We start from the raw sequence: 14,697 nt of genomic DNA on the forward strand, positions 1-14,697 counted from the left end.
CTTCTACTTCAACACCCAATGTTGTTTTGGTTCCAAATAATCCATAGTTATATCCAAATAGCTGCGTTTTGTTCTTGCGTTCAAGACAATATCCGAAGGGTGACGCGCCGGCGCATATCGTGACAAAATTTTTACAAATATTCCATTACCGTACTTCGAAGCATGTCAAACGCTGTTTAAAATCAATTTTTATGCAATTTTTCTCGTAAAATAGCAATAATATTCCAACCGGGAGACCTTGTTTTCGTTCAAACACTGAAAATAGAAAATGGAGTCTTCACATGCACGCGCGCACCAGTGTCATTGTTCTCAGAATGACCCTTTTCCAAAAGCCCTACTGTTTTTCACCCAGGGACTGCAGAGTTATCATTCCCCATTCTGGCGCCTTCTGAGAGCCTATGGGAGCCTTAGAAAATGTCACATTACAGCAGACATCCTCTGTTTTCGATAAAGAGGCTATAGAAGGCCAAGAAATGGTCAGACAGGGCACTTCCCATATATAATCTTCTCAGTGTTTGGCCTGCCATATGAGTTCTGTTATACTCACAGACACCATTCAAACAGTTTTAGAAACATTTGGGTGTTTTCTATCAAAATCTACTAATTATATGCATATTATAGTTTCTGGGCAGGAGTAATAACCAGATTAAATCGGGTACGTTTTTTATCCGGCCGTGAAAATACTGGCCCCTATCCTAAACAGGTTAAATCCATTATTAAAAAATGGAAAGAATATGGCACCACAACATACCTGTCAAGAGAGGGCCGCCCACCAAAACTCACGAAACAGGCAAGGAAGGCATTAATCAGAGAGGCAACAAAGAGACCAAAGATAACCCTGAAGGACCTGCAAAGCTCCACAGCGAAGATTGGAATATTTGTCCATAGGACCACTTTAAGCTGTACACTCCACAGAGCTGGGCTTTACGGAAGAGTGGCCAGAAAAAAGTAATTGCTTAATGAAACAAATAAGCAAACACGTTTGGTGTTCTCCAAAAGGAATGTGGGAGACTCCCCAAACATATGGAAGAAGGTACTCTGGTCAGAAGAGACTAAAATTGAGCTTTTTGGCCATCAAGGAAAATGCTATGTCTTGCACAAACCCAACACCTCTCATCACCCCGAGAACATCAATCCCCACAGTGAAGCATGGTGGTGGCAGCATCATGCTGTGTGGGATGTTTTTCATTGGCAGGGACTGGAAAACTGGTCAGATTTGAAGAAATAATGGATGGCGCTACATACAGGGAAATTCTTGAGGGAAACCTGCTTCAGTCTTCCAGAGATTTGAGACTAGGACTGAGATTTACCTTTCAGCAGGACAATGACTGTAAGCATACAGCTAAAGCAACACTTGAGTGGTTTATGGGGAAACATTTAAATGTCTTGGAATGGCCTAGTCAAAGCCCAGACCTCAATCCAATTGAGAATCTGTGGTATGACTTAAAGATTGCTGTACACCAGCGGAACACAACCAACTTGAAGGAGCTGGAGCAGTTTTGCCTTGAAGAATGGGCAAAAATCCCAGTGGCTAAATGTGACAAGCTTATAGAGACATACCCCAAGAGACTTGCAGCTGTAATTGCTGCAAAAGGTGGTTCTACAAAGTATTGACACTGAGGGGGGTGAATAGTTATGTACGCTCAAGTTTTCAATTTTTTTGTCTTATTTCTTGTTTGTTTCACAATAAAAAATATTTTGCATCTTCAAAGTGGTAGGCATGTTGTGTAAATCAAATGATACAAACCCCTCAAAAATCAATTTTAATTCCAGGTTGTAAGGCAACTGTAACGCCCTGGCCATAGAGAGGGGTTTTTGTTCTTTATTTTGGTTAGGCCAGGGTGTTACATTGGGTGGGCGTTCTATGTTCCTTTTTCTATGTTTTGTATTTCTTTGTTTTGGGCCGTGTGTGTGGCTCCCAATCAGGCACAGCTGAAGCTCGTTGCTGCTGATTGGGAGTCACACATAAGGAGCATGTTTTTCCTTTGGGTTTGTGGGTAATTGTTTCTGTCAGTGTTTTGTACCAGACAGGACTGTTTGCTGTCGGTTTACTCTTTTCTTGTTTTGTATAGTGTTCATGTTGTTTATATTAAAATCTAATAATGAACACTAACTCCGCTGCACCTTGGTCCACTTCTTCAGACGACGGCCGTTACAGAATTACCCACCACCAAGGGACCAAGCAGCGGAAGAGGGAGGTCCGGTCAATGGAGGAGACGCCGGCCAGCAGACGGGGTCGCTGGCGTCGGTCGAGGAAGCCCGGAAGACTCCCCCAAGAAAATTTTGGGGGGGGGCTAATGGGGTGGTCCGGAAGGGCAGAGGAGGAGCCCAGACCACTGCTCTCGTGGGGGATGACGGCAGAGGAGGAGATACAGATGATGAGGCAGTTGATTGAGGACCTGCAGAGGGATGATCTGGAGGAGCCTTGGTATGCGGAGTTGCGCGCTGTGTCGCCAGTGCGCCCGCACAGCCCGGTGCGTCCGGTGGACATGCCCAGCACATGCCGTGCTAGGAAGGGCATCCAGCCAGGACGAGTGGCAAAACCGGCTCCACGCTTCAGTTCACCAGTGCGTGTTCACAGTCCTGTCTGGCCCGTCCCTGCTCCCCGCACCAAGCCCAAGGTGTGTGTCCACAGTCCTGTCCGGCCCGTCCCTGCGCCCCGCACCAAGCCCAAGGTGCGTGTCCCCAGCCCTGCCAGTCAGCAGTCGTCAGAGCTGCCCGCCAGTCAACAGTCGTCGGAGCTGCCCGCCAGTCAACAGTCGTCGGAGCTGCCCGCCAGTCAACAGTCGTCAGAGCTGCCCGCCAGTCAACAGTCGTCAGAGCTGCCCGCCAGTCAACAGTCGTCAGAGCTGCCCGCCAGTCAACAGTCGTCAGAGCTGCCCGCCAGTCAACAGTCGTCAGAACTGCCCGCCAGTCAGCAGTCGCCAGAGAGGTCAGACTGCGCTGAACTGCCGGAGTGGCCAGACTGCGCTGAACTGCCGGAGTGGCCAGACTGCGCTGAACTGCCGGAGTGGCCAGACTGCGCTGAACTGCCGGAGTGGCCAGACTGCGCTGAACTGCCGGAGTGGCCAGACTGCGCTGAACTGCCGGAGTGGCCAGACTGCGCTGAACTGGCCGGAGTGGCCAGACTGCGCTGAACTGCCGGAGTGGCCAGACTGCGCTGAACTGCCGGAGTGGCCAGACTGCGCGGAACTGCCGGAGTGGCCAGACTGCGCGGAACTGCCGGAGTGGCCAGACTGCCCCGACCTGCCGGAGTGGCCAGACTGCCCCGACCTGCCGGAGTGGCCAGACTGCCCCGACCTGCCGGAGTGGCCAGACTGCCCCGACCTGCCGGAGTGGCCAGACTGCCCCGAACTGCCAGAGTGGCCAGGGACGCCCGCCAGCCCGGTGAGTCCTGTGCCTACGCCTAGGGCTAGGCCTCTGTCATGTCTCCCCAGCCTGGTGAATCCTGGGTCAGTGCCGTCAGAGCAGCCAGGGTCGCCCGCCAGCCAGGCGCAACCATCGCCGCCCGCCAGCCGGGCGCAGCCAGGGTCGCCCGCCAGCCGGGCGCAACAAGGGTCGCCCGCCAGACAGGCGCAACCATCGCCGCCCGCCAGCCGGGCGCAACCATCGCCGCCCGCCAGCCGGGCGCAACCATCGCCGCCCGCCAGCCGGGCGCAACCATCGCCGGCCGCCAGCCGGGCGCAGTCAGTGTCGCCCACCAGACCTTCGGCGCGGCCAGGTGCGCCACCGAAGAGGGCGACGTCAAGGGTGGAGCAGAGGCCACGTCCCGCACCTGAGCCGCCGCCGTAAGAAGGCCCACCCGGACCCTCCCCTTCAGAGTCAGGTTTTGCGGCCGGAGTCCGCACCTTTGGGGGGGGGGTACTGTAACGCCCTGGCCATAGAGAGGGGTTTTTGTTCTTTATTTTGGTTAGGCCAGGGTGTTACATTGGGTGGGCGTTCTATGTTCCTTTTTCTATGTTTTGTATTTCTTTGTTTTGGGCCGTGTGTGTGGCTCCCAATCAGGCACAGCTGAAGCTCGTTGCTGCTGATTGGGAGTCACACATAAGGAGCATGTTTTTCCTTTGGGTTTGTGGGTAATTGTTTCTGTCAGTGTTTTGTACCAGACAGGACTGTTTGCTGTCGGTTTACTCTTTTCTTGTTTTGTATAGTGTTCATGTTGTTTATATTAAAATCTAATAATGAACACTAACTCCGCTGCACCTTGGTCCACTTCTTCAGACGACGGCCGTTACAGCAACAAAATAGGAAAAATGCCAAGGGGGTGAATACTTTCGCCATCCGCTGTATCTTCCTGGTACGGGACATCCTGTGTATGCACACACATTGTTTTTATTGGCCTAATAGTCAAGAAGAAGGCACAGTGATGCCGAAACGTTGGTGATTTACCCATTACTGGGAGTTCATATATAGAGCGTACAACTCTCTTTATTTTTAGAGCTAATAGTAAAGACGTCATTAAACTGTAAAAATGTATTACTTTTTTAAAGTAGGATGAACACAACCAGTCATTGTCAAATAAATCACTTCAAAAAGCAGACAATACCCGCGCACGTTCATCCACTATAAAATAATTCCAGCATCTGAAACAGTGCAGTGCACCGGCCATTTGATGAATGGGAAAAGGCTATTAAAACACCCAATAGCCTAATGACATTAGACTTATAGCCTGAATTTATTTGTGTTCACATCAAACCACACAACATTTTGGAACGTATTCCACCCTTTTTCAAGTCCATTTGCAAATTTGTCATGCGGCTGACAGGCGGTAGGCTAATGACAAATGATGGTGTAACAGCCGATAGGTTTTCTTGCAGTATTTGTTTTAATTATTGTGATAGGATCATGTTTTACCAGCTTACTTTCACCCCAGGTATCAATACTCACATGATAGGTGTGTGTGTGTGTGCTTGTGTGCTTGTGTATGAGCGTGTGTGCGTTCGTGTGTGTGTTTTGTTTGTGGGGTTGTGTATGCGTGTGTGTGTGTTCACCTTGCCGATGACACAGTGTCGTGAGAACTTGTCGAAGTCGACCACAGACAGCAGCAGGGTGCGGCGCTGGGCCTCCAGGAACAGAAGGTCAAAGGTGAACCGCTCCTCAAACACCGGGTTCTGTGTCTTCCTCTTCACCCCCGTCTGAAGAAGAAAAATACTTTATTGTTCTTTTTAAACATTTTTTTATTTAACTAGGCAAGTCGGTTAATAAATCCTCTTAGTGACCACTTCGAGACAGGATCCCGTTAACGAGATCGTTTGACAAAATAGCATGGCGCGAAATTCAAAACAACAAAAATATCATAATTTCAATTTCTCAAACATACGACTATTTTACACCATTTTAAAGATACACTTCTCCTTGATGTAACCACATTGTCCGATTTCAAAAAGGCTTTACAGCGAAAGCAAAACATTAGATTATGTTAGGAGAGTACATAGACAAAAATAACCACACATCCATTTTCCAAGCAAGGAGAAATGTCACAAAAACCCAAAACACAGCTAAATGAAGCACTAACCTTTGACGATCTTCATCAGATGACACTCCTAGGACATCATGTTACACAATACATGTATGTTTTGTTCGATAAAGTTCATATTTATATCCAAAAACAGCATTTTACATTGGTGCGTGATGTTCAGAAAATGTTTCGCCTCCAAAACTTCCGGTGAATGAGCACAATGAGCACACATATTACAGAAATACTCATCATAAATGTTGACAAAATACATAACAATTATTTTAAGAATTATAGATACAGTACTCCTTTATGCAACCGCTGTGTCAGATTTTAAAATAGCTTTACGGCGAAGCACATTTTTCAATATTCTGAGTACATAGCTCGCCATCAAAGCAAGCTATACAGACACCCGCCAAGTTCTGGGGTCACCTAAACTCAAAATTAGTATTATAAATATTCTCTTACCTTTGCTGATCTTCGTCAGAATGCACTCCCAGGACTGCTACTTCCACAAGAAATTTTGTTTTTGTTCGAAATAATCCACATTTATGTCCAAATACCTCCGTTTTCTTCGTGCGTTCAGGTCACTATCCAAAGGCATAATGCGCGAGCGTAATTCGAGACACAAGAAGTCAAAATGTTCCATTACCGTAGTTAGAAGCATGTCAAACGTTGTTTAAAATCAATTTTTATGGTATTTTTTTACGTAAAAATGCGATAATATTCCAACAGGACAATAGCGTATTCATTCAAGGACAAAAAGAAGGAACAGCGTGCTCGCGGGATCGTGCATATCCAATCCCTTTATCCCCAGGCAGTCCACTCATTAACTGATACTCTGCCCGGTTACAGGAGACGGATGAAACAACTTTCTGAAGGCTTTTGACAGTCAATGGAAGCCTTAGGAAGTGCAACATGACCCCACAGACACTGTAGTTTTGATAGGGATTAGAAAGAAGAACTACAATTCTCAAATTTTCGACTTCCTGGTTGAATTTTTCTCAGGTTTTTGCCTGCCATATGAGTTCTGTTATACTCACAGACACCATTCAAACAGTTTTAGAAACTTCAGAGTGTTTTCTATCCAAATCTACTAATAATATGCATATTCTAGTTTCTGGGCAAGAGTAGTAACCAGTTTAATTTGGGTACGTTTTTCATCCGGGCGTGAAAATACTGCCCCCTATCCCTAAGAGGTTTTAAGAACAAATTCTTGTTTACAATGACGGCCTACCCTAGCCAAACCCGGACGACGCTGGGCCAATTGTGCGCCGCCCTATGGGACTTCCAATCACGGCCAGTTGTGATACAGCCTGGATTTGAACCAGGGTGTCTGTAGTGACGCCTCTAGCACTGAGATACAGTGCCTTAGACCGCTGCGACACTCGGGAACCCAAGGTGAGGGGGGCCCATTAACTTACAGAGAATGGAAATGTGTATTTATGCTGACAACCCAACCTTGAGGCTGGAAGCAATGGGTCTGCGCCCCCTGAGCAATACTTCTAGGTATGATTAAGTGCTTTGCTCAAGGGCACAACAGCAGGCAATGGTTTCTAGGATACTGATGCCAGCAACCCTCCAGTTGACAGCTCACTCCACACCAGATTTTTCCAGTCAGAGCTGGGTTTCAAACCAGCAACCCTCCAGTTGCAGGACCGCTTCTCTAAGCGCTAAGCTACCTGCCGGGAGTTCTTGTGGTCCGGCAGCAGGCTGATCTTGACGTATGGGTTGGAGTGGGCCATGTCCTGGCGGGCTCCATCACAGGTCAGAGGTGGGGGCAGGTCGCGAGCCTCAATGACCCTAACGCCCAGGTGGCCGTTGATTAGGTCATACCTGAGAGGAGAGGGGTATGGGAGAGGGAGGGAGGGAGGGAGGGAGGGAGGGAGGGGGATGAGAGAGAGAGAGGAGGAGATTGGGATGATCAGAGGGAGAGAAAGAGAGAGAGGGGGGGAGAGAGACAGAGCGAGAGAGGAGGAGATTGGGATGATCAGAGGGAGAGAAAGAGAAAGAGAGGGGGAGAGAGAGACAGAGAGAGAGAGGAGGAGATTGGGATGATCATAGGGAGAAAAAGAGAGAGGGGGGAGAGAGAGAGAGAGAGAGAGAGAGGAGGAGATTGGGATGATCAGAGGGAGAGAGAGAGAGAGAGGAGGAGATTGGGATGATCAGAGGGACATGAAGAAAATAAACATTAGATGAATGAATGTTTTTCTTATTTTCCTGTATTTATTTCTAGACCTGGGGAAGCTTACAAGCTCATTACTATAATCCTGATTCTAAAACATAAAATATATAATACAATGTATAAAAGACAAAACGTTACTGTGTGCTGAAGTGGAGCATGCCCAGTTGGTATCGTAGCAGAATCTCCTCGTCCGTTAGCGAGTCCACGTCGTCTCCGGATGAGTCCAGAGAGTAGAGGCGTGGCTCCAACTTCCTGAAGTAGTCATCCGGAGGGGGCTGGGGTCGACGCAGCGGCTGGATCACCTCCTTCCTGGGGCCCATGGCCCAGAACTCAATGGGTTTCACATCAACCAGCGGAGAGCTGGGCCTGCGGGCGTCTAGACCTGGGGGAGGGGAGGGGGTGAATAGAGGAGAATATAGATAGAGGAGAAAAGAGAGAGGAGAGGGGAACGAAGAAGTTCATTAAATCATTTTTTGATTCAGTGGTTCTTAGTGGTTCAGTGTTTCATCCAGTGGTTCTTAGTGGTTAATTGGTTCAGTGGTTCAATATTTAATTCAGTAATTCCTTGGTTCAGTGATTCAGTGTTTAATTCAGGAGTTTAGTTTTTAGGGGTTCAGTGTTTGATTAATTGGTTCAGTAGTTAAGAGTTTGATTCAGAGAGTCAGTGGTTCATTATTTGCTTCAGTAGTTAAGTGGTTAAGTGGTTCAGTGTTTGATTCAGTGATTCATTGGATCAGTTGTTCTTACTGGAGAGTTGTCGGACCAGGCTGAAGGTGGATCGGGACATCTCTGAGCTGGAACGTCTCCGGGTCGGAATACTGTGCTGCGGTATTGCCATGGCGTCAACATGAGTGACCCCTGTATCAGTGCCCTTCTCATCCACACACTCGTTCACTCTGAGACGGAGGGAGAGACAGAGAAACAGAGGGAGAGGGAGAGAGGGAGACAGAGAGAAACAGAGGGAGAGGGAGAGAGAGAAACAGAGGGAGAGGGAGAGAGGGAGACAGAGAGAGACAGGGAGAGCCAGAGAGAAAGAGGGAGAGAGAGAAACAGAGGGAGAGGGAGAGAGAGAGACAGAGAGAGACAGGGAGAGAGAGGGAGACAGAGAGAGACAGGGAGAGCCAGAGAGAAAGAGGTAGAGAGAGAAACAGAGGGAGAGGGAGAGAGGGAGACAGAGAGAGACAGGGAGAGCTTTTGTTACTTCTAGGTTGGACTACTGCAATGCTCTACTTTCCGGCTACCCGGATAAAGCACTAAATAAACTTCAGTTAGTGCTAAATACGGCTGCTAGAATCCTGACTAGAACCAAAAAATGTGATCATATTACTTCAGTGCTAGCCTCCCTACACTGGCTTCCTGTTAACCTGTTGGGGCTAGGGGGCAGTATTTGCACGGCCGGATAAAAAACATACCCGATTTAAACTGGTTACTACTCTTGCCCAGAAATGAGAATATGCATATAATAATAGAAAACACTCTAAAGTTTCTAAAACTGTTTGAATGGTGTCTGTGAGTATAACAGAACTCATATGGCAGGCCAAAACCTGAGAACATTCCATACAGGAAGTGCCCTGTCTGACAATTTGTTGTCCTTCAGTTGCATCTCTATCAAAAATACAGCATCTTTGCTGTAACGTGACATTTTCTAAGACTTCCATTGGCTCTCAGAAGGCGCCAGAAAGTGTAATGGGGTGTCTGCTGTCTCTGGGCGAAGAACATCAGGAGAATTTGTGAGTGGTCAGCCTGGGGACAGTGACACTGGAGATGCGCATTCATGAGAATTCTCAATTTTTTTCTTTCAGCCTTTGAACGAATACAACGTCGCCCGGTTGGAATATTATCGCTATTTTACGAGAAAAATTGCATAAAAATTTATTTTAAACAGCGTTTGACATGCTTTGAAGTACGGTAATGGAATATTTTGTCATTTTTTGTCACGAAATGCGCTCGCGCGTCACCCTTCGGATAGTGACCTGAACGCATGAACAAAACGGAGCTATTTGGATATAACTATGGATTATTTGGAACCAAAACAACATTTGTCGTTGAAGTAGAAGTCCTGGGAGTGCATTCTGACGAAGAACAGCAAAGGTAATCCAATTTTTCTTATAGTAATTCTGAGTTTGGTGAGGGCCAAACTTGGTGGGTGTCAAAATAGCTAGCCGTGATGGCCGGGCTATGTACTCAGAATATTGCTAAATGTGCTTTCGCCGAAAAGCTATTTTAAATCTGACACCGTGATTGCATAAAGGAGTTCTGTATCTATAATTCTTAAAATAATTGTTATGTATTTTGTGAACGTTAATCATGAGTAAATTAGTAAATTCACCGGAAGTTTGCGATGGGTATGCTAGTTCTGAACATCACATGCTAATGTAAAAAGCTGTTTTTTTATATAAATATGAAATTGATTGAACAAAACATGCATGTATTGTATAACATAATGTCCTAGGAGTGTCATCTGATGAAGATCATCAAAGGTTAGTGCTGCATTTAGCTGTGGTTTTGGTTTTTGTGACATATATGCTTGCTTTGAAAATGGCTGTGTGATTATTTTTGGCAGGGTACTCTCCTGACATAATCTAATGTTTTGCTTTCGTTGTAAAGCCTTTTTGAAATCGGACAATGTGGTTAGATTAACGAGAGTCTTGTCTTTAAAATGTTGTAAAATAGTCATATGTTTGAGAAATTGAAGTTATAGCATTTTTGAGGTATTTGTATTTCGCTCCACGCGATTCCACTGGCTGTTGCCCAGGGAAGTTAAGGCAAGGGCTGATTTCAAGGTTTTACTGCTAACCTACAAAGCATTACATGGGCTTGCTCCTACCTATCTTCCGATTTGGTCCTGCCGTACATACCTACACGTACGCTACGGTCACAAGACGCAGGCCTCCTAATTGTCCCTAGAATTTCTAAGCAAACAGCTGGAGGCAGGGCTTTCTCCTATATAGCTCCATTTTTATGGAATGGTCTGCCTACCCATGTGAGAGACGCAGACTCGGTCTCAACCTTTAAGTCTTTACTGAAGACTCATCTCTTCAGTAGGTCCTATGATTGAGTGTAGTCTGGCCCAGGAGTGTGAAGGTGAACAGAAAGGCTACGGAGCAATGAACCGCCCTTGCTGTCTCTGCCTGGCCGGTTCCCCTCTCTCCACTGGGATTCTCTGCCTCTAACCCGATTACAGGGGCTGAGTCACTGGCTTACTGGCCTTCTTCCATACCGTCCCTAGGAGGGGTGCGTCACTTGAGTGGGTTGAGTCACTGACGTGGTCTTCCTGTCTGGGTTGGCGCCCCCCCCCCCCCCCTTGGGTTGTGGCGGAGATCTTTGTGGGCTATACTCGGCCTTGTCTCAGGATGGTAAGTTGGTGGTTGAAGTTATCCCTCTAGTGGTGTGGGGGCTGTGCTTTGGCAAAGTGGGTTGGGGTTATATCCTGCCTGTTTGGCCCTGTCCGGGGGTATCATCGGATAGGGCCACAGTGTCTCCTGACCCCTCCTGTCTCAGCCTCCAGTATTTATGCTGCAGTAGTTTATGTGTCTGTGGGCTAGGGTCAGTCTGTTATATCTGGAGTATTTCTCCTGCCTTATCCGGTGTCCTGTGTGAATTTAAGTATGCTCTCTCTAATTCTCTCTTTCTCTCTCGGAGGACCTGAGCCCTAGGACCATGCCTCAGGACCAGAAGAGGACTGGCCACCCCTCGTAGCCTGGTTGCTCTCTAGGTTTCTTCCTAGGTTTTGGCCTTTCTAGGAAGTTTTTCCTAGCCACCGTACTTCTACACCTGCATTACCGTAAATTCCGGACTATAAGCCGCAACTTTTTTCCCAGGCTTTGAACCTCGCGGCTTAAACAATGACGCGGCTAATATATGGATTTTTCCCGCTTTCAATTTTCTCCAAAAAAACACATTCTGTGATGTGCTCAGTTTTTTGGCGGCATGAAGCTTTCATTAGACCAATGAAATTGCCGAACGGGTTAAGGTCAAACAACTTTTTTGTTTACTGTTTAGATTAAATCGAGCGCTCTCAAACTTCCCATCATTCTGATTACGGTAGTCATTTTGTCACCCTCATCATGGCAAAGACACGGAGAAATGCATATGATGCAGCTTTCAAGTTGAAAGCAATTGATCTGGCTGTTGGAAAAGGAAATAGAGCTGCTGCACGGGAGCTTGGTCTTAATGAGTCGATGATAAGACGTTGGAAACAGCAGCGTGAGGAATTGACTCAGTGCAAAAAGACAACTAAAGCTTACTGCTAATTTTTTATTTCTTGTTACAAGCCGTGTTTCATTAAAGCCTATTTATTTTTGTTACAAGCCGTGTTTCGTGAAAGCCTGTGTAAAGTTAATTTGTTTCAATGTACCGGTAGGCACCTGCGGCTTATAGACATGTGCGGCTTATTTATGTTCAAAATAAAAAAAAAATTAAATTCAGTGCGGCTTATATTCAGGTGCGCTTAATAGTCTGGAAATTACGGTACTTGCTGTTTGGGGTTTTAGGCTGGGTTTCTGTACAGCACTTTGAGATATCAGCTGATGTAAGAAGGGCTATATAAATACATTTGATTTGATTTGATTTGATTTCAGAGAGGGAGACAGAGAGAAAGACAGGGAGAGCCAGAGAGAAAGAGGGAGAGAGAGAAACAGAGGGAGAGGGAGAGAGGGAGACAGAGAGAAAGAGGGAGAGAGGGAGAGAAACAGACAGAGAGAAAGAGGGAGAGACAGAGAGAAAGAGGGAGAGAGAGAGAAACAGAGGGAGAGGGAGAGAAACAGAGGGAGAGAGGGAGAGAGAGAGAGAGAGAAACAGATGGATAGAGGGAGACAGAGAGAAAGAGGGAGAGAGAGAGAGAGAGAGAGAGAGAGAGAGAGAGAAACAGATGGATAGAGGGAGACAGAGAGAGAGCGAGAAACACTTGAACCTCGATCTACTACAGGTGGTCCATGGCCTGATCTCCCCCCCAAATAATACATTTACATTTGTTTATGAATATTACTAACAGCAACAGATTAAACTCTTTTTGGCCAAGGGATCCGTGAAATAAGTTTAGAGGGTGTAATAGAATGCAATACAATGTAATATTATTAATTTACAAGATTCTGTTCTTAACCCTGGGCAACATGGGCCTGGGAGGCTCACAGAGACATTAGTAACCACACTATTCTGTTCTTAACCCTGGGCAACATGGGCCTGGGAGGCTCACAGAGACATTAGTATCCACACTATTCTGTTCTTAACCCTGGGCAACATGGGCCTGGGAGGCTGACAGAGACATTAGTATCCACAGTATTATGTTCTTAACCCCTGGGAAACATGGGCCTGGGAGGCTCACAGGGATATTGGTATCCACAGTACTCTGTTCTTAACCCTGGGAAACATGGGCCTGGGAGGCTCACAGGGATATTGGTATCCACAGTATTCTGTTCTTAACCCCTGGGAAACATGGGCCTGGGAGGCTCACAGGGATATTGGTATCCACAGTACTCCACCAATTATACATTTTTCAACTCAATACTTGTTGAATTCTCTAATTGTTTGTTGAATTTGTTTAAACATAAATGCGCTGTAATGTTCTGATTAAGAGGGGGTCCCTGATGAATTTGCATCAGTCACAAAAGGGGTCAGAAGCCCTTATCTACCACACATTGGTGGTACCTGCCAACTCAGAGTATGGAGCTCCTCTGGGTCCATGTGAAGGACAAGAAACATGTGTTATTGGCTAATGTGGTCGAAATGTTCCTTATCCTCCAACTGCGGAAATCAGACAGCTATATAACAACGACATCATCATAACTACTCTCTCTCTCTCTGTGTCAGTGTGTGTGTGTGTGTGTGTGCTAACAACTTTCTGGCAGGATTAACTGATTGTTTCCATGAGCGATAGTGATACTTCTGTAAACACAGCTGTCACTGGCTGCATCGCAAAGGGGTGGCAGGTAGCCTAGCGGTTAGAGCGTGGGGCCAGGAACCCAAAGGTCACTAGCTCGAGTCCTCGAGCCAACAACAAGAAAAATCTGTCAATGTGCCCTTGCGCATACTTCAGAAAAAGTAAAGATACCTTAATAAAAAATGACTTAAGTGAAAGTCACCCAGTAAAGTTATATTTGAGCGAAAGTATTTGGTTTTAAATATACTTAACAAAATTAAATCTAAGTGCTTTATCAAAAATAGAAACAAAAGCAAAACGCAGCATCATCGGGGATGATTTCTGTATTTAGAAAGTGACATATCTTCAAAACTTGAGGGCTGACAAGTAGTACTTTTAAATATATAAGTACTTTGCACGACTGCACTTAACCCTAATTGATCCAGGGTCGCCGTTGATAATGGCTGATCCTGGCAGAGGGGGAGTTGAGACATGAAAAAATAACATTTTAAATAGGACAAGTATAAGCAACCACCTTATTATTAAATGGGATGCAGCCACTATGCAGCTGATGTAGAATATCTCTAATAACTTCTGACAATTTACACCAGAATATCTCTAATAACTACTGACTGTCACAGCTGTCGTGGAAGAGAGAATGGGACCAAGGCGCAGCGGGTTGCGTGCTCAACATATTTATTATAACAATGAGAACACCACGGAAAAACAATAAACAAACTAACGACAGGAACAGAGAAACAGGATCAGAGAAACAGGATCAGAGAAACAGGATCAGAGAAACAGGATCAGAGAAACAGGAACAGAGAAACAGGATCAGAGAAACAGGATCAGAGAAACAGGAACAGAGAAACAGGATCAGAGAAACAGGATCAGAGAAACAGGATCAGAGAAACAGGAACAGAGAAACAGGATCAGAGAAACAGGATCAGAGAAACAGGATCAGAGAAACAGGATCAGAGAAACAGGAACAGAGAAACAGGATCAGAGAAACAGGATCAGAGAAACAGGATCAGAGAAACAGGATCAGAGAAACAGGATCAGAGAAACAGGAACAGAGAAACAGGAACAGAGAAACAGGAACAGAGAAACAGGAACAGAGACGCAGGCTCAACAAAAGCAGTGCTCTCAAACAACTACCCACAAGTGACAAACAAAACACACACCTATTTATAGGACTCC

At 46.2% G+C, this 14,697-nt stretch overlaps 1 protein-coding gene across 1 annotated transcript in view; it reads right to left on the reverse strand.

The window, feature by feature from the left end:
* syt17 (synaptotagmin XVII) overlaps positions 1–14,697 on the reverse strand; it is a gene marked incomplete at both ends in the record, with an annotated part of 45,096 nt that overhangs the window by 15,267 nt on the left and 15,132 nt on the right. The window contains 4 exons of the mRNA XM_029747663.1: positions 4,992–5,135; positions 7,138–7,291; positions 7,779–8,022; positions 8,388–8,536. Of these exons, the coding sequence (XP_029603523.1) occupies positions 4,992–5,135; positions 7,138–7,291; positions 7,779–8,022; positions 8,388–8,536 (691 nt within the window). The remainder of the gene's footprint in view (positions 1–4,991; positions 5,136–7,137; positions 7,292–7,778; positions 8,023–8,387; positions 8,537–14,697) is intronic.

The sequence above is a fragment of the Salmo trutta genome, unplaced genomic scaffold (genome assembly GCF_901001165.1).
Source record: "Salmo trutta unplaced genomic scaffold, fSalTru1.1, whole genome shotgun sequence".
NCBI lineage: Eukaryota > Metazoa > Chordata > Actinopteri > Salmoniformes > Salmonidae > Salmo > Salmo trutta.